This window comes from Micromys minutus (assembly GCF_963924665.1).
Source record: "Micromys minutus genome assembly, chromosome: 4".
Classification (NCBI taxonomy): Eukaryota; Metazoa; Chordata; class Mammalia; order Rodentia; family Muridae; genus Micromys; species Micromys minutus.
In genome coordinates this window covers 26,043,016-26,060,258 of record NC_137973.1, presented here as the reverse complement: position 1 = coordinate 26,060,258, position 17,243 = coordinate 26,043,016, and the positions used below count along the sequence as shown (strand labels likewise).

The 17,243-nt window shown below is 49.1% G+C and overlaps 2 protein-coding genes across 6 annotated transcripts; one reads left to right on the top strand and one right to left on the bottom strand.

Moving 5' to 3' along the window:
* Positions 1-246: 246 nt before the first annotated feature.
* Positions 247-11,275, bottom strand: SHC1 (SHC adaptor protein 1). Of its 5 annotated transcripts, none has more exons than XM_080915418.1 (12): positions 11,130-11,275; positions 7,679-8,303; positions 7,016-7,086; positions 6,451-6,514; positions 6,217-6,336; positions 5,797-5,850; positions 5,444-5,495; positions 5,150-5,276; positions 3,292-3,548; positions 3,084-3,215; positions 2,724-2,962; positions 247-1,904 (listed from the first exon to the last, which is right to left on the bottom strand). In XM_080915418.1, the coding sequence occupies exons 2-12, from the start codon at positions 8,171-8,173 to the stop codon at positions 1,776-1,778; spliced, it is 1,740 nt and encodes a 579-aa protein (XP_080771544.1). In that variant the 5' UTR covers positions 8,174-8,303; positions 11,130-11,275; the 3' UTR covers positions 247-1,775. The 5 variants fall into 5 exon arrangements, with proteins under 5 accessions (XP_080771544.1, XP_080771546.1, XP_080771547.1 ...); XM_080915420.1 differs by having other exon boundaries at positions 7,679-7,846; XM_080915421.1 differs by lacking the exon at positions 7,679-8,303.
* A 302-nt stretch (positions 11,276-11,577) lies between these two features.
* On the top strand, positions 11,578-15,160 carry CKS1B (CDC28 protein kinase regulatory subunit 1B). Its single transcript, XM_080915457.1, has 3 exons — positions 11,578-11,684; positions 13,892-14,019; positions 14,680-15,160. The coding sequence occupies exons 1-3, from the start codon at positions 11,626-11,628 to the stop codon at positions 14,730-14,732; spliced, it is 240 nt and encodes a 79-aa protein (XP_080771583.1). The 5' UTR covers positions 11,578-11,625; the 3' UTR covers positions 14,733-15,160.
* Positions 15,161-17,243: the final 2,083 nt, after the last annotated feature.

Sequence of the window (17,243 nt, the reverse complement as noted above, 5' to 3'; positions counted from 1 at the left end):
GGCCCGGTAGCTGTGTGGGACGCACCATTCGACTGGGGCCCTGTGGGCTCCGGGTGGGCCTCTGGAAGGCTGGGGCACGCCCCTTCCCGCCGGGAGCCAGTAGCTTTGCAGACGTGTCCCCAAATCTCCATAGACTGGTGCTGGCTTTGAGCTCACTCGACCCACACCCCCACCATGGGGTCCGCCGCCACCTCCCACTCACAGCCCCCATCAATCAGACTTTCCAGAAGTGTTGAGAGGCAGAGGTAGAAGAAATACAGACTTTAATGAAGACTATTTCCCTTTGGTATAAGACATCCAAACCAAAAATAGGCGACGGCCAAGCCAGAAAACCAGTCGACCACTCCTTGTTCAGAAAGACTCCAGAGTGAGCTTGCAATGTTTCTGTGCTGGCCACATCTGCCCGCAAGCAGAAGGTAGGATCTAAAGCTAGCACATCATAATCCCACAACACTGTTCAGCCAAATTTCTGCTCAGGTGTCTTGAGAAAGAAGAAAAAGAAAGGGAGGGAGGGAGGGAGGGGGACGGCCCCTGTCCTAGTTGGGCCAGGGAATAAAATCCCAACAGTTTAAAAGTCAACGAGGTGATGTATAAATGTTATTATCATAATTCTGTGCTCAAAAGTCAGCAACAAAAAACAAAACCAGGAAAATAAATCTACAGCTCTGAAATGTATACATGTTTTTAAAAAGACAGAGTGCAGTTCCAGACCTGCAAATGGCATTGGGGATTGTCACTGCTTCGGTCTCAATGCTTCCACAAAACCCACGTTGACTGTACACATACTGGAGGCCCAAGTCAGTCATCACACACACTCAAGAGGGAGATGGCATGGGGCTACAGTAAGGGCTACACTTTGGCTGGAGACTATAGAACACATGCAAACATGGGCGGGGCAGGCTTAAGAAATGTGTACAGACCCCTTGGAGGAAAGGCATTGAGGTCAGGAGGTCCAATCCTGCCCCTCCCCACTGCCACCAGGAAGGAGGCTCTGGGGTAATTGTTCTTTTTGGTTTTTGGAGACAGTTCATCTCTCCATAGCCCTGGCTGTCCTGTAACTCACTGTTGTCCACTAGGGTGACCTCCCAAATCCTCCTGCCTCTGCCTCCTGAGTGCTGTGATTGAAGGCGTGTGCCACCACATCCTGGCTTGGGGCAATATCTTAAGGGCTGCACATCCAAAAGGCAGAGGAGATAGCTGCCACTCCTGCCCCTGTTCCCCCAGACACAGGAAGGGATGCTGAGCGGGACAGGCTTCCAGAAGCCAAGGTAACAGTAACCCGTCCACACGTGAAGGGCCTGAGAACTCTGCATGAAGTATCTGCGGACCCACGATAGTCAAAGGCACAACGTTTTAAGGGGATGCATAGGAGTAGGGTATGTTAGGAGGGATCTGGGGTACCCTGAAGACCAGGAGTAAACCAGAGGTATGAGTATTTCCCTTCCCCCAAAAGGCAACTGCGCCACTGGGCCTATCACCACAGGGCATTTTCCATTGTAAGAACCCACCCTTTGTGGGGAAGGGCATCAGGTTGGCACAGGCAAGGCCCAGGCAAAGGACCACTCTGCACATTAATACTTTGGTGAGGTTTGGGCAAAAGTAGGGTGCTACCCCAGGCTCCTAACTAAAATCCTCTCTCTCAAGAGGGCACTAAAGCCGTGTCCTCATTGCTCCCAGTTCCCACCCAAGGCCAGACCCACAAAACAGAGGTCCCATGAGTTAGAGAGCACGGTAGGAGGGAATGGAGAGCATCCTTTAGGAGAGGCTGAGAAGGATCACACTTTTCGGTCCACAGGTTGCTGTAGACACAGTTCGCTGCCGGCAGAGATGATGGGCAAGTGATTGTCCATGTGGTAGCTGATCAGGTGACTGACACTCTCAAAGCGGTGGTCCTTTGTCCGAACCTGGAGGGGGAGTAAGAGGGTCAGTTCAGGAGAGTTCAGTAAGACCTTAGCCTTTAAGACTGAGGAAGATGGGCGAGGTCAGCCATGGTTATCTAGGCTCCTTTACAGAGAAGACAGTCACACAGGTGGGAATGGGTCAGTCAGGGAACTGAGAGAAAATGGAGGCCAGAAATCATGGAGGTGCACAGTGAGAATTCTGACTTGAAGGAAGCTGGTGTCTCTCAAAAGTGAATACGCAATGCAAAAACAATGTGGAAAATGCTAAGAAAAGAAGAGAAAGTAAGCTGGGCAGTGGTGGTACAGCCTTTAATAATCAGGTGGAGCTAGAGTTCAAGGTCAGCCTGGTCTACAGAGTGAGTTACGGGGCTACACAGAGAAACCCGGACTTGAACCCCACCACCACCACCACCACATTAAAAAAAAGAGAAAAGAAACCAAGGTTGTAGGGAGTAGCAAGGCAGCTTAGATTTGTTTAAACAACAACAACAAAACCCACTGAGTTTGAAGCAAAGGGGCTAGGGAGATTCCTGACTCCTCTTGCAAGAGGAAATTTGGGGTCCCTACCCCTAACCATGTGACCTTTCCAGTGTCATTTCCTCACTTAGCAAAGGGCTCAGATCAAGAAAGCACTTTCTAGGTCTGGCAGGTTTAACTGGGATTTGAGGACTGGTCAGAAAAGAACACACTCAGACTCAAGGATAGCAGGGGAGGAACCCACTGCAGGCGAATGCAAGTGTCTAGCAGACAAAGTCTAGAGAGCAATATGGAGAGGAAAAGGTACTTTTCCTACCACCCATACCATACCTCTGTCACACTTACCACACCTTCGGGGTCCACCAGAAGCAAGTGCTTGGGCTGCCCGCTCTGCAGGCCAGTGAGCACATACTGGCCAGGTGTGGTTGTGCTCTCTCGCACCAGGAAGTCACCGTTGCACTGCAGCAGCGCTTCAGCCTCCCGCCGGCTCAGCTTCCCGTGGAACCAGGACTCCCCTTGGAGCTGCTCCGCCATGGACAAGGACTGGGGAGGTGGTGGCACCCGAAGTGCATCTTCGAAGGGCTCTAGGGGTATAGAGAGACAGCTAGACCCACGTACACCCAAGACCCAGACTCAGTGTGGGAAGCCAGGTTGGCGAGAACAGGCAGAAAAGAAGGAAGGTGGGGCTACAAGAGACTCACTCACTCATGTCAAAGAGGTCTCGGGGTGCACTGCCATTAACAGAAGGATTTGGGGGCCCGGCCCCACCACCAGCTTGCCGGGCCTTGTCTAAATTCTGGATGTTGACATAGGAAGGGTCATCAAAGAGTTCTCTACCTGTTAAGGAAAAAAAGACATCAGTCCCAGCCCTGCCTTCTGTATTCATCTGTTCCTATCAGCAAACGGTTCATACCTGGGCAAGGTGGTGGAGGCAGCATCTGTTTACGAACTTCATGGTCTCCTGTAACATGCTGCCCTATAGGCAGTGTAGCTCCCAAGTGGCTGGGCATCTGGGCACTGGACAGAGTGGGTCGAGCAGCCCCTTCCCGAAGCCTCATATCTACCACTCCACCGAGAGGGGGTTCCTTCCCTGGGAAGTCATTGTAGTACTGATGGTCAGGGGGCTCTTCTTCCTCCTCATCCCAAGCTGAGCCATCAAAGCCAGCCATCCTGAAAAGAGAAGGATTGAGAGAAGAGGCAGGTGTAAATATGTAGCTAGGAGATTCAGGAAGCGAAGAGAACAGTCAACACATACTAGGCATATACTAAGGGTCAGCTCTGAGGCTTGGTGCTATAACCCTATGAGGCTGCTGTTCCTTCCACAACTTAAGAAATTGCAATAAAAATTGGGGGTGGAGAGATTCATACAAGGGGTCTTAACTAAAAAGAGATAAATTTGAGATTTAATTTGGTTTTGAATTGTAAACTTTTTTGACAGCTGTGCTACCTCCAAAGAGGGATGGAAGCACCATTGAACATAGAGAATGTCCAGAAATGATTCACATACACAGTCCCTGGTGACCACACTGTTTATCTCTCGAGACTTAAAGAAAGAAGCCTGGGGATCTCAGGTAAGAGATGCTGGGCCTGAGAAATAGCTCAGTTCATAGAGTGTGAGGATCAGAGTTCAGATCACCAGGATCCATGTACAAGCCCTAAACAATGGTGGCTACCTACAATCCCAGTGCTCTGGTGGTAGAGACAGGATCCAGAGCAAGCCGGTTACTACTAGCTATATCTGGCTAGCTCCAGGTCAGTAATGTCCAAAAAAAGAAAAAGATATTCTCTTAAACCAGATTATTATTTTTCTTTCCTCTCTCTCTTTTTAAAAGAATCATTTATTTATGTATGTGAGTGTGTTGGACGGCATGGGATCCCATTTCAGATGGTTGTGAGCCACCATGTGGTGCTGGGAATTGAACTCAGGATCTCTGGAAGAGTAGTCCGTGCTCTTAACCTCTGAGCCATCTCTCCAGTCCCCTCTTTCTTTTCATTCTTTCTTCTTCCCCAACCCCTTTCTTTCTTCCTTTCTCTCTTTTTTGTTGGTTTTTTTGAGACACAGTTTCTCTGTGTAGCTCTGGCTGTCCCAGAACTCCCTCTGTAGATCAGGCTGGCTTCAACCTCAGAGATCCACATGCCTCTGTTTCTTGAGGGCTGAGATTAAAGGCATGATTACAATCCAGATTCTTAATGACTTTCAGAGGCAGGAAAACACAGAACAATGAATGGGGGAGTTCGGTGCTCCGGGGTTAAGACAAATGCTGATATGCAGAGGACCCAGTTTTGCCTCCTAGCACTCACTCAGCAGCTCACAACCACCTGGAATTCCACTTCCAGGGGATCCAATGTCCTCTTTTGGCTTCTATAGGCACTGGATACACTTGTATACATGCAGTAAATTACACATATGCATAAAATAAAAATAAATCTTTAAGAAAAATGGAAGTGTACAAGAACACAGGGATAGGCCAAAAAAATGAGGAACTTGAGAATTAAATGTTCATCCAGCCAGAAACAGCAGTTTGGTGGGAGGTGCTGGAATAGAACTCCACCCACCCCAGGCAAACAAAAGGAAGAAACCGGCCTTGCAGCAGGTATGGCCCTCAAGACGTTTCTGATGGGCCACTGGAGAGCGAACACAGCAGAAGAGGGAAGCAGGGCCATACAGGTCATTACCTTTTGTGAACCCCTTGGAGCTCAAGCATGGGAAGAAACCTCCCCAACCCAGTCTGAGGCTCAAGAGCTGCCTCACCCTCTTCCCACCAGCTCACCTGTCATGGGGGGTGACCAGCTTGGGTGGATTCCTGAGATATTGTTTGAAGCGCAGCTCAAAGGCCTGCCCGATGGTGCTGATAACGTCCTGAGCAAGCCCTTCAGGACACTCCAGGATATGGCAGGCTGGGCACAGTGGAGACCACAAATGAGCTCTGAGGCAAGGTGCCCAGGAGGACTTGTGGGCAGGAGCCCCCACCCCCAGCCCTTCCCAGCAGTGAACTGATCAAGTGAACTGATCAAGCTTGCTTCCCAGGTAATTAGCCCCATCCAGTGCTGACCCCAAGCCTCACCTCTTTGATTCACAGGGTCTTTGGCAACATAGGCAACATACTCAGCTGTGTCCTAGAGAGGGTAGATTCAGGAGATCAGTTTACCACTCCTAACCCATTAAACTCAGTCCTTTTTAGATATTTCACAATCCTTGTGCCCCATGTCTTTAGCCAGTATCTTCTCTCTCCCTCCCTCTATTGGTTTTTAAGAAGGATTTCTCTGCATGGCTCTGGCTGTCCTGGAACTCAAGAGTCACCTGCCTCTTGAGTGCTGGGACTAGTATACTGCCATCACTCCCCTCCTCCAACCAGCATACTTTATCCCCTGCTCTCTTCTTCCCCACCCGTCGTCCTTCCTCTGTTCCCCAACTCACCGGATCCCCACCAGACGCGAATGAGATAGATTGCATGTGATGGTTGGCAATGATCTGATGAGGGTGGGGGAAGGAAGGGGATGGTAAATGTCAGGCAGCCTCAGGCCTCCGCTGCACCCACCCCATCGTAGAACCTTGGAGCCCCAGGCTTATTCTGTTGGTCTTTTACTCTGCGTTCTCCTAATTTCTTTCTTCTTTTGGTGTGGTGAGGTACAAGGTCTCACTATGTAGCCCTGACTGGAACTCAAAGAAATCCACCTGCCTTGGCCTCCTGAGTGTTGGATAAAAGGTGTCACTACACTTGGCCTCTGTAATTTCTTCCTCCTCTGCTCTGTTCCTGAGGACTCCCAAGTTTTTGGCCTCTGATCCCCACTTGATGCTCCCGTAACTATCCCCTGGTCCCTTCAGCAGCCTACCAACCTGTTTGCAGTCTGCTGCCATGAGGTTAAGGCTGCTGGTAGACACAGTGAGAGTGATTGGCATTCCAGCAAACTTCAGGTTACTCCTCCCCAGGATAGAGCTGAGTGGACGGCTACAGGGCTGGGAAAGGGCCAGAGTCTCAGAATCTGGGCTTTCCCCGGCCTGAGGAAGCATTCACCTTCTCCCGGCATACCCTGCACAAGCCACCGCCCACCTCCAATCACCCACACATACCTTTCTCCTTCTTGTCGCTCCTTTGGCACCAGGCACAGCTTCACACACCAAACTGATGGCCTCCCTGGAGAAATAGGAGTACTCAGACCCACCCAGGCCTCCCCCTGGCTGGAACTGCCACAGAGCTGGGGGAAGGGAAGACCAGGCCAGATTCCCAGAGCACTCCAGGCTCTTTGTCATGGTCGATTGAATTAAGGGCCTTTAATATTTGATGACACTGAGGGGCCGCTTCCTGGCTGATTGGGTTAGGGCCTCAATGGCTATAGCCCCACCTCTTCCCAGCTACTGAATGCTCCACTCCCTTCCCCAAAGCACCAGCAACCTCCTACCCTGCCTTTTCGAGTCAATCTTCCCACAATCTCCAAGGCCAGATAGGTGTTGTGGTAAAAACAGGTGCTCCAGACCAGAGCCAGCCCTTTTCAGTAAGACTTGTTTCTGTAACTTTCAATTCTCTGACCACCATCAGCAGCACCACCAAATGCCCAACTTCCTCCTCCCACTTCCTGAGACTTCTGTAACTTCAGTAATCCCAAGACTACAACAATATACCCGCCTTCCCACTAACCTGGTGACCTGAGTCCGGGTATTGAAGTCAAGGGCTCGCATTGACTGTAAGACCTCCACACAACCCATGTACTGTAGGGGAAGGAGGGAAGACTGGATCAGCTGTCACCATCCCCCACCCCACACTCCACACTTGCCAGCCCTTTGCAGAAGGTTCTAGGGCTTTGCCTTATGCAGTCCTTAGTCCCTAAAGAAAGTCAGGGTGAAGTAGCCTTCCTACTGCCTGAGTCTACCACCCATAGGTGTACGGCAAAGAGGAAAGGGGAAAAGGGAAAGAGGAAAGAAAGACCACAAAAGAGGACCTTCATGCACCATGGAGAGATTGTGAGAGGAGAAGCAGGCATTGGGTGGGATGGAGTGACACCTCTGGAAAAGGGAGGAGTCTGGGAGGAAGAATCAAGAAGTCATTTTCATTCAACTTTTACTAAAAGCCTCTGATGTGCTTGGGCATTGTGTAGACTGGGGGATAGGGACCAAAGGAGGGAGGACAGAAGATTGCAGGCTAAATTAAGGGCAGAGAGCTGGAGAAGGGACGCACCAGGTTTGAGAGTAAGAGAATGGCACAGATGTTGCTGGGGAAGAGCAGGAAGTCCACACAAGTCTGGAGTGAGTGGAGGAACTGGAAAGGATATGGGAGGGAGTGGAAAGGGGGATGTGCACTCACCCGAACCAAGTAGGAAACCCCAGGTCCCATGACTTTGTCGTTGGGATGCAGCCAGCCTCGTGTGGGCTTATTGACAAAGCTCCCGTGTCTGGTCCACTCCTCGCCCCCCAGCTGGCCCCCTTCTACCCGAGTCCTGCGCCCGCCGCCTCCACTCAGCTTGTTCATGTCCTGGAGGAGGGGCAAGAGGCCTGAGTCCCGAAGGGCTGCCCCTGCACTCCCTTCCCCATCTTCAGCAGCCTTTCCTGGCTCCCCTTTAGGTCCCAGGCGCCCCCCAGCAGGATTGGCCAGCTTCAGGTTGCTCATCCGGGGAAAGAAAGAACACAGGGTAGTCGGACTATCGTCCCCCGGCAAAGGAGGCAGAATGGGTCCCAGAGATGAGGCTGATAGGGAAGGCAGCTCCTCCGGTGGGGTAGACCCTGAAGCCCCCTCCTCCAGCGATGACAGAGATTCATTCCGAAGTGGGTTGTACTTCGGCTTGGGGGGTAGAAGATCCATGGCTGGGGTGAGAAGGGGAGCTGCTGCCCGGCCCGGCCCCCCTGCCAATTCAGGCAAGGGGGCCAGGCAGGGGGCATCCCCAGACTCTTTAGCCTAGTCTGACCTTGGCAGCCCGGTGATAACAGAGGACCTGGGGAGGCGAAAGACAAGTGACCTCTGCTCTCCCAACTCAGACCTAGACAGTTTCAGACCACATCCTTGCTCAGCCCAGCTAGGAAACCTCTTCTGGCTGAGGAGGACAGGCTGGACCCGGGAGCTGACTGGCTCCACCCCAGGGGCGGGGAACTAGGGAGAGAGACCAATCCTCAGGGCAGTGCTGACTCACTGGCTCAGAGGGGCTGAGACACCTCCCCACACAATTTGCGTTAGCCAGGCCACTCTCCCCAACCCAATACAAACAACTAGTAATCTGTCTGGGAAGGAGGAAGTGCTGGGCAGGAAAGAAGGATGGAAGAATAAGCAAAAGCGAAAAAGGAAAGGAAGGAGTTAAGAGAAACTCTGGACCAATCCAAACTGACCTGGGCAAGCCAAAGAGAGCAGGAAGACAGGGAAGACAGGGAGGGATAGGAAGGAAACAGAAGCTGCTGGGCGGGAAGGGGGGGATGTCCCCCAGAGCTGAGCATTTCCTTTCTAGTCCTGGCTGAAGACATAAATCCCTCACCCACTAGCTCAGGCCACCCCACCCCCACCATACAGTGAGGGAGGGGGTAGCTCCAGGGAACATGGGCCATTAGCATCCTCCACCACCACAGTTGTGGACCAGAGTTGAGAACCAGGAAGGGAAAGTAGTCCCCATGGATGTAGTGCAAGGCCATGAGGAAAGACAAAGCTGAAATAGGAATAAAGGCCAATCTGGGGACCACCAGGCAAAAACTAGAACAAGCCAAGAAGGACCAACAAACTTCTGGGGTGGGGGGTCCTTTCCCAGAGGCCTAGTGAGGAAAGCCCCAGAGGATAAAGAGAGATAATGGCCATCCCTTGGACCTACAGATATACTTCTGCTCCTTATAGGCTGCAAACCCCACCATGCAGTGTACCTCACACTAGTAGAGGAGTTGGCCTTGGAGGTATGAGAAAGAAACAAACAGAACTGGTGCCTAAAAGCCACAAAGGGATGATAGGGCCATAAACAAATCTGCGTTAATAAAGACAGGAAGGAGAAAGGGAGATCAGAAGTTGGAATCTGGCCATAAGTGCATAATAATACCAAACCCGTTTTTCTTTGCCCACAGTTTCCTGCCACAGTTCTGCTGAAGGCAGTTCAGGAAGTTAAAGAAAGTGACCAATCAAAATAGCTCCAGAATAAACTATAGCTTTATTCCCTCAAAAAAAAAAAAAAGTAACCAGATACAATAAGTAAAAGATACATTTTTGTTTGCTTTTGTTCTTCAAGACAGGGTTTATCTGTGTAATGACACTGACTGCCCTGGAACTTGCTTTGTAGACCAGGCTGGCCTCAAACTAACAGAGATTCACCTGCCTCTGCTTCCCAATTAGCAGCCCTTAAGCAGGTTAAACATCATGCTTCATTCTTTCACCTGTCCTTAGTCCCCATCCCAGGAAAACTGTCACGGAACACCACGCCTCTTCCTGAAAAGAAATTCTGTCAGTCTGCTAAGACCTCAGCTCTCAGGCATAAGAGGAAAAAATCTGCCACACCCCTACAGTTCCAATCACACAAACACACTCCATGATGCCGTCTTGAAAGATGGCTTTCTGTGGTAGCTTTCATATCCAAAGGCCAGGAATGATCAACTGATGCGCACATTTGGAAGAAAAGGAAACATGAGCCTTTAAGTTTGCTTAGAGATTGCCTACTGAACCAACAGCTAGATAGTGGGGGCAGGAGGAGAGTCGCGCTAAACACCTCAGCACAGCAGGGAGGAAGCTGGAGGGGCAGGAAATAGCAGGAAATGGCGAAAGCCTCAGGAATGTTTCCAGCAGGGAAGGTTAGGCAAGTGGGGCCAGGATGAATGCCAAACTAGAGTATCTGGTTAGGGGGAGGGGTCTTGTAAAAACAACGGAAAGCACACAAACCCCTACTCCTGTCTCCAAAAGTTTTTCTTCTGACAGCAGAAAAACTTTCACTCCTGTTAGACTCACACAAGCCATGCTTAGTCCAATCCAGGCATGGGAAGGTGCCATCTATGGATGCCTTTGGGATGGGGTCTGCTCCGTAAAGGAGTGGAGTCAAGAGTCTCTAGAAAAGCCGGTCCTTCACCCACTCTCCAGCCGTAAACGAAACTCAGCCCCTTCAACTTAATTCACTCTCGGACGATACGGGAGGGAGAAACGACTCTGCCATTAAGCTCACTGCTTACAACCACAATTTTCAACCTCCAACCTTATGAAGCACAAGAGCTCAGGAAAATTAAGCCAAAGGCTTAATACAAGGAGAGAGATGAGATACAGAAGAGGATGAAACGTCCGGAATTTAAGACCTGGGTTTTGCCGCACGGACCTAAGCCCAATAGGAAGGAGAGTCCTAAAGGAACCAGGTTCCTAACAGGGAGTACGGTACATTCCCAGGATCAGACGTGGACAGTGGAAGGGGCGGGTCCCAAAGGGGCGGGGTTCCAGAGAGACGTCACTTCTCCAAAGTCAAATCGTTCTTTCATAAGCAAGGTTTTCCCCCTTTTGGAAGCCAGGCTTTTGATAGACTAGGTTTAGACGAGAATCCTGAAGAGGCAGTTTCAGAGAACTGGAAAGACTAATCTTGTGGCGCTGGGAAACATGTCTGGGGGTGGGATTCCCAGAGAAGTAAGACCACAGGGCGTGGTCGCGATAATAAGAGATAAGTCGGGGTTCAGGGAGCCCCTAGAAGTTGGAAGGTGGGACTTCCGGAGAGGGGTCTTGGGGGCGGGACTTACACAGCAAGACCGGAAGTAGGGTCCTGGGAGAGGGGTTCCGGGGTGGAAGAGGAGTGGGTTGCCCCAGGGAGAAAGTCTAGACTTACCAGGGTCGCATGGAGTCTCTGCACCGCACCGCGGGCCGATCTGGTTCCGGATCACGCAACTGTCTGCTTAAGTCACCGCCCCAACTTTCACCCCGGCCTGGGCCTCCCCAGACAAACTTTATTACACTCACTTCCGGCCTCACTAACCCCTGACCCCCTACCTCGCCGTCCCTCCTTTACCCGTCTGCTTTCCAAAGCTGGCCAATGACTGCGCGAGCAGGCTCAAGGGGCGCAGTGAGAGCCAATAAGAATACTAGTTTGACCCAGCTCATTCTTCAGAAACCTGAGCACTGCACTCCGCTTACGACTTGAGGAGACGCCAATGCAAGCCAATCGAGGACTCCAAAATGGAGCTGTCCCGCCTTCGGCCGAAGAGACCAATAGGAAGTGCGGGCGGTGTGTTTGAAAGCGAGGCCAAAGAGGGTGGGAGCGCGTGCTGCTGGGAGTTGTCTGGAGGCCTGCAGCGCGGGGCTGAGCGCCCTCGGGCAGAGCAGTCATGTCTCACAAACAAATCTACTATTCGGACAAATACGACGACGAGGAGTTCGAGTACCGGTTAGTGCCGGCGCGGGGACTACATCCAGATTGTGCGCCTTGACAAGAGAGCACGCGAGGAGTTAGTTACCTAGGCCGGAGGGGGCGGCGGGGGCCTGGGGGGAGGGAAACAGTGTAGAACTAGCGCGTGCGCAAGAGATTAGCTGGGAGTGGGGTGGGGGTGGGATTGGGTCCAGCAGCAAAGCGCATGCGCAAAAAGTGGACAGAGATTGTAAAACAATGAGGGAATTTGGAGTTGGCCGGCTGTTAAATAGAAGCCTGTTGTACCTCTGATCAGTTTTACCTTTGGGACTTCACATCACTCGCACAACTTTGTTGAGGCAGGTTAATTTCCCTAATAGGAACTGCTCGCGTTACTGAATTCTCAAAGTCTGCTAGAAGACAGAAGGTAGCCAGTGCAGAGCTGAAAGTTTCGCGCTCTTGATGAAAGGGAGAGCCTCGGTGTTGGTGGTATTTAGTTTATGAAAAAGAAGAGTGGTTGTCAGCCTTCTTTTAGTAAGAGTTTAAAGAACTTGGAGTGGCATGAAGACTGTGGACGTAGGTAGATACCTTTCAAATACTTGAGCATCCATGGCGTGCATAGAGGTTTCAAGTGTTCCCTTGAGGTGCAGGGTAAGCCGGTACGGTAGCTCACACCTTTGATCTCAGCATTCTGGAAGCTGAGGCTGCAGGGTTGTCCAGCCCAGATTAGACTACAGAATGGAACCTTGTCTCAAAACAATAAAGTGCAAGGTAATGCATGGCCAGTGCTTAGGACAGACTTAAAAATCCTTGGAATGAACGGACTCTAGAAAGAACATGACTGCTGAATACTGATATGAGGAAGGAGTAAGGCTAGGGAAACTGCTAGAGGAGACTCTTGAGATGAGACCCTCAGAACAACAGGGAAGAGTGTACTCGTGCAGTCTGTAAATGCTGGCTATCGGTCAGATGTGCAAGCATTTGTGAAAGCACCACGTCCATGAACTTAAATTGAAGATGAGGGAAGACGGGTTTCTACAAAGGTTCATTACACCGCTCTTATCACTTGTAATACTTAAGTAACTAATATGTATTGTCTCACCATAGAGAGAGCATAAAACGGAACTGGCTTTTCTGTGTCTCTAAACCTGTTCTACTTCAGACACCCTGGAGAATTGGGGTGTGTATTGACAAATACAACCATACTTTATTGGCAAGAAAAGCCCCACAGGGTTGTACTTACAATCACCTGAGTCTCAGACACTAAATCTGTCCGGCTGAAACAGCCACATGCTTTTTGGGCCCAGCTAACTTTTGTACTGTTTACCTTATCTGTAACAATGTTGCACTTACAGCATTTGCACGGAGAAATGAGTGGCTTCATCCAGGAGAAGCTGTAACTCTAGCTTAGCAGTGGCATTTTTGTCTAAAGGAGGGGTTTGTTTGGATTTCATTTGGGGTGGGGGTGTTGTTTGTTTTGGTTTTGTGCATCAAAGATAAAATTGTATGCCTAGGACAAGTTAGAATGGAAGTTCTTTTCTGACATGTGGACTACAATTATAGGGGGGGGTGCTTGTGTTATTACTACAAAGGAAGCATTTAGTACATTTTCATTGAGCATGATAAAGTGATTCAACTTGAAGTAGTATGAGTCCAGTCAGGTCATTTTTTTTTTTTTTTTTGCCATAAATTTTTGGTTGGGAAAGCTTGGGATTTCCCAAGTATCATAGCACATTCCTTAGAAGTGTGAGCATTTACATGTTTTTCTCCATACCTGTGAAATCAAAGGGGATACATGTACATACCGCCAGTGTCTCATACCCAGGGAGACATCCATTCCAATTGTTCATTTGTGTTTTTTATGGAAATGTACAGAACCCATGAGTGCTTTTATTTTGGTTTTGCTTTCTCTTGTTATTGTTTGTGTTGTTGGTTTTGTGTTTTTGAGACAGGGTTTCTCTGTGAAGCTGTGGCTGTCCTGGCACTTGCTTCTTGAGATCCGCCTGCCTCTGCCTCTGCGTGATGGGATTAAAGCAGTTCGACATCACATCCACTTATTTTCACAGATTCTCTGTAGCTGTGGATGGCCTCAAACTCCTGGTAATCCTCCTGCCATATTCTGAGAGCCAGAATCATGGCACTGCCCTCAGCACTTTTCCTTTTCTGCTTCCCTTTGTATTTGTCGGTATCTGGCAGACTGCCAACACTGACACGTCCTCACTCACGTCCCCATGTTTCTGTTACAGGCATGTCATGTTGCCCAAGGACATAGCCAAGCTGGTCCCCAAAACCCATTTGATGTCTGAATCTGAATGGAGAAATCTCGGCGTTCAGCAGAGTCAGGGATGGGTCCACTATATGATCCATGAACCAGGTCAGTCAGTGAAATGTAAGACAGCATCTCTGGCCAAAGCAGAATTACACAACAGAGCAATAGAGGGAGGAGGGCACCGCTCACCCATGGGTCTTTCCTACACTCAATATGCAAAGGGACCAGAGTGACAAGGATGAGTAAGACATGTAGGAAGATGGGGGAAGAGCCTGCTTAGAAAGAAAGAAAAACAAAACGACTGCAGCCTTTCATTGAGCCAGAGGGGCCTCTTTTTTAATTATAAGTACACTGTCTTCAGACACACCAGAAGAGAGGGCATTGGATTTCATTACAGATGGTTGTGAGCCGCCATGTGGTTGCTGGAAATTGAACTCAAGACCTCTGGAAGAGCAGTAAGTGCTCTTAACTGCTGAGCCATCTCTCTAGCCCCGAGGGGCCTCTTTTTAAGGCCACACATACCCAGGTTATGACCCCTCAAATCACTGGATCTGTTCCAAATAAGCAAAGGCAATTCTATTTCTTGGTAAGACACCAGACACCCAGCTGCCAGGCAAAACTAATAAAGGACACACAGGGCTGGCTGTACAGACAGCAGAAAAACCTAACAGAAAGGCCAGGCTCGTGGGGCTGTGTCACCTGCATGCACTGTCACTTGCTCAGGATGCTGGGGGTTTCTTTTTTACATTTCACTGATTCTTTCAGAACCTCACATCTTACTGTTCCGGCGGCCACTGCCCAAGAAGCCAAAGAAATGAAGCCAGCAAACCACCTCTCGGCCTAGAGCTTTACACGGCTGTCCTTACTCCCTACCATCTTTCTGATAGTGTGACCATGTTGCTTTCTTACTTCTCGCTTTGATATGTAAAGGATGCACTGTTTGAATGTGCTGGCACCTGCTTTGCTTCTGGAGTTGAGCCACCAATGCCACAGCCCTGTCAGATGAGTGCGACCTAGTCCTGGAGTACTTGACATCCAGCAGGCCATTTTTGCCATCTGTCAGAAGCATGTGAAATCAGTTCATGGCTGTTACAGGGATGGTGTGAATTTGCTGTTATGGTTTTTACTATTGGGTATTGTATTTATGATGACTTATAGGTTTATGTTTTGATGTATTGGAAACTTTCCATTTTATCTGACAAATCTCTTCCATGTTCCAAGCCTTGATTAAAGGAAAATTTTTTTACATATATATAACCTTAATGCTGTGGTTATAAGATCATCCTATCCCTGTGCCATTGTGTGCCCCTCACCCCATCATTCCCTCTGAACCATCTCCCCTCCTGCAACCAAGGTGATACACTATGGAATCATTCTGATTCTGTACCCTTCAGGTGGATAATGGAAACTTGGCTCTTTGCAGCAATGAGGTTTAGTTGAACATTGCAGTAAATAATTTTATACTGTTTTAATTGGACTTGCTGTAAAACCATTCACTGACATGTATTTCACTGATTACTAGCCTAAGAATGATTTTATTGGGACAGCCTTGTCTTATCAAAGCAGATGAACTGTCTTACACAGTCCCAGCATTTGAAGAGCAGAGACATGGGAGTGGGATTGAGTTCCTGCATAGGACTCCAGCCTCTATAAGTAACAGCTGGATTTCAAATGGAATTGAGTATTAAGAGCTGTCTGGACAATTCAAGTACCAAGACCACAGAGTCACTCCTAGAGTAATCCTTTGGAATGGATGGAAGTCAAGGTTGAGCAGTTAAGAACATTAGTGCTCTTTGAGATACTTAAGTTCAATTCCCAGCAACCACGTTGGAGTGCTCACAACCACCTATATCTCCAGTTTCCGGAGATTGAACACCTCTTCTGATCTCTACAAGGACCAAACACATCTAGCATATACTCACCCATAAGCTTAAAGGGGTGGGGGGGTGGGGACTGGAGAGATGGCTCAGTGGTTAAGAGCACTGACTGCTCTTCCTGAGGTCCTGAGTTCAATTCCCAGCAACCTCATGGTGGCTCACAGCCATCTGTGTAGTGAGAGCTGATGCCCTCTTTGATATGTTAGTGACAGTATACTCATATAAATAAAATAATTGAAAAAAAAAGATTTTTGGAAAAAATTCGGGAGTGTAGGCTGGGTGTAAGAATGTCAAGGCAGTAGTTATTCATCAACATGAATAACTACAAATACATCAACCATCGGTTTAAGAACAGTGGTTGAGGTGCTGAAAAGATGACTCAGTGGTTAAGAGTCAGGGCTGCTCTTGCAAAAGACCCACCTTTTGTTCCCAGCACCCACATGATGGCTCACAGCCATGCACAACTCCAAAGTTGTACACATGGTGCAATGCCTACATGTAGACAAAGCATTTGTGCACAGACACAAGAACCTTTAAAGGTGGCTTAAAGAACCACTGTGACCCACTGGTGCAGGAACTCTACTGTAAGTTCTTCCCTGACCTGCTCAGGTGTGCTGTGGCACGTGGACAGGTACACAAACCCACGCCATGTTTGAATTCGTTTGTCTCCAAATAAAATTATTTTCCATTTCCTTACGTAAGATTGTCACCGTTCTTCTTCTATTCCTAGGTAATATTCCTGTCACTATTTAAGACTTTTTTTTTTAAGATATACTTGGTTTTGAGACAGGCTCTCACTATGTAGACCAGACTGGCCTTGCCTCTGCCCTCCCACCATAGCATAGCTTCAGGTTCACGTTGTACGTATCAGTATTTTGTCCTCACATATGTGTTCACCATGTGGTCCCTGGGCATCAGATCCAAGCCTCGGCTGGCCTGGAACTCACTCTGTTATAGTTGTCAACTACCATGTGGATACTGTGAATCCAGCCATGTCCTCTAACAAGCAACAAGTGCTCTTAACTGCCAAATCATCTCTCCAGCCTGGTCAACACTCACAAACCTAAGGGCATCTACATCACCTGGAAATGTTCACAGTGCAGACTCTGGGCACATGTTCCATGGAATCCTGAGAAATGGGCTCAGCAATGTGTTAAAAGTCCAGTGGTTCTACCAAGCACTTAAAAACTTGGAACATTTGTATAAGAAGAAGTCAGTACTTTAAACACAATGAAAAATACCACATATTAGGCAGCAAGTCGTTAGGCAAGTGGATTTTTGGTGGTATTTTTTGCTTCTTATTAACATATTCTTTTAACTGCTCATTTTGCAAAAGGATCTTACTATGTGGTCTTAGCTGACCTGGAACTCTGTAAACTAGGCTGGCCTCAAACTCAGATCCACCTGCCCCCACCTCCTGAGTGCTAAGATGAAAGGTGTGTACCACCACTC

Excerpts from the sequence above, each read along its gene's own strand:
- SHC1 (XM_080915418.1), bottom strand. The coding sequence starts at position 8,173 with ATGGATCTTCTACCCCCCAAGCCGAAGTACAACCCACTTCGGAATGAA. Across the intron at positions 5,277-5,443 it reads AGACCCTGTGAATCAAAGAG|CCTGCCATATCCTGGAGTGT; the intron begins GTGAGGCTTGGG and ends CACTGTGCCCAG. Across the intron at positions 3,549-5,149 it reads CTGGTCACCCCCCATGACAG|GATGGCTGGCTTTGATGGCT; the intron begins GTGAGCTGGTGG and ends TTCTCTTTTCAG.
- CKS1B (XM_080915457.1), top strand. The coding sequence starts at position 11,626 with ATGTCTCACAAACAAATCTACTATTCGGACAAATACGACGACGAGGAG. Across the intron at positions 11,685-13,891 it reads GACGAGGAGTTCGAGTACCG|GCATGTCATGTTGCCCAAGG; the intron begins GTTAGTGCCGGC and ends TTTCTGTTACAG. Across the intron at positions 14,020-14,679 it reads CTATATGATCCATGAACCAG|AACCTCACATCTTACTGTTC; the intron begins GTCAGTCAGTGA and ends TGATTCTTTCAG.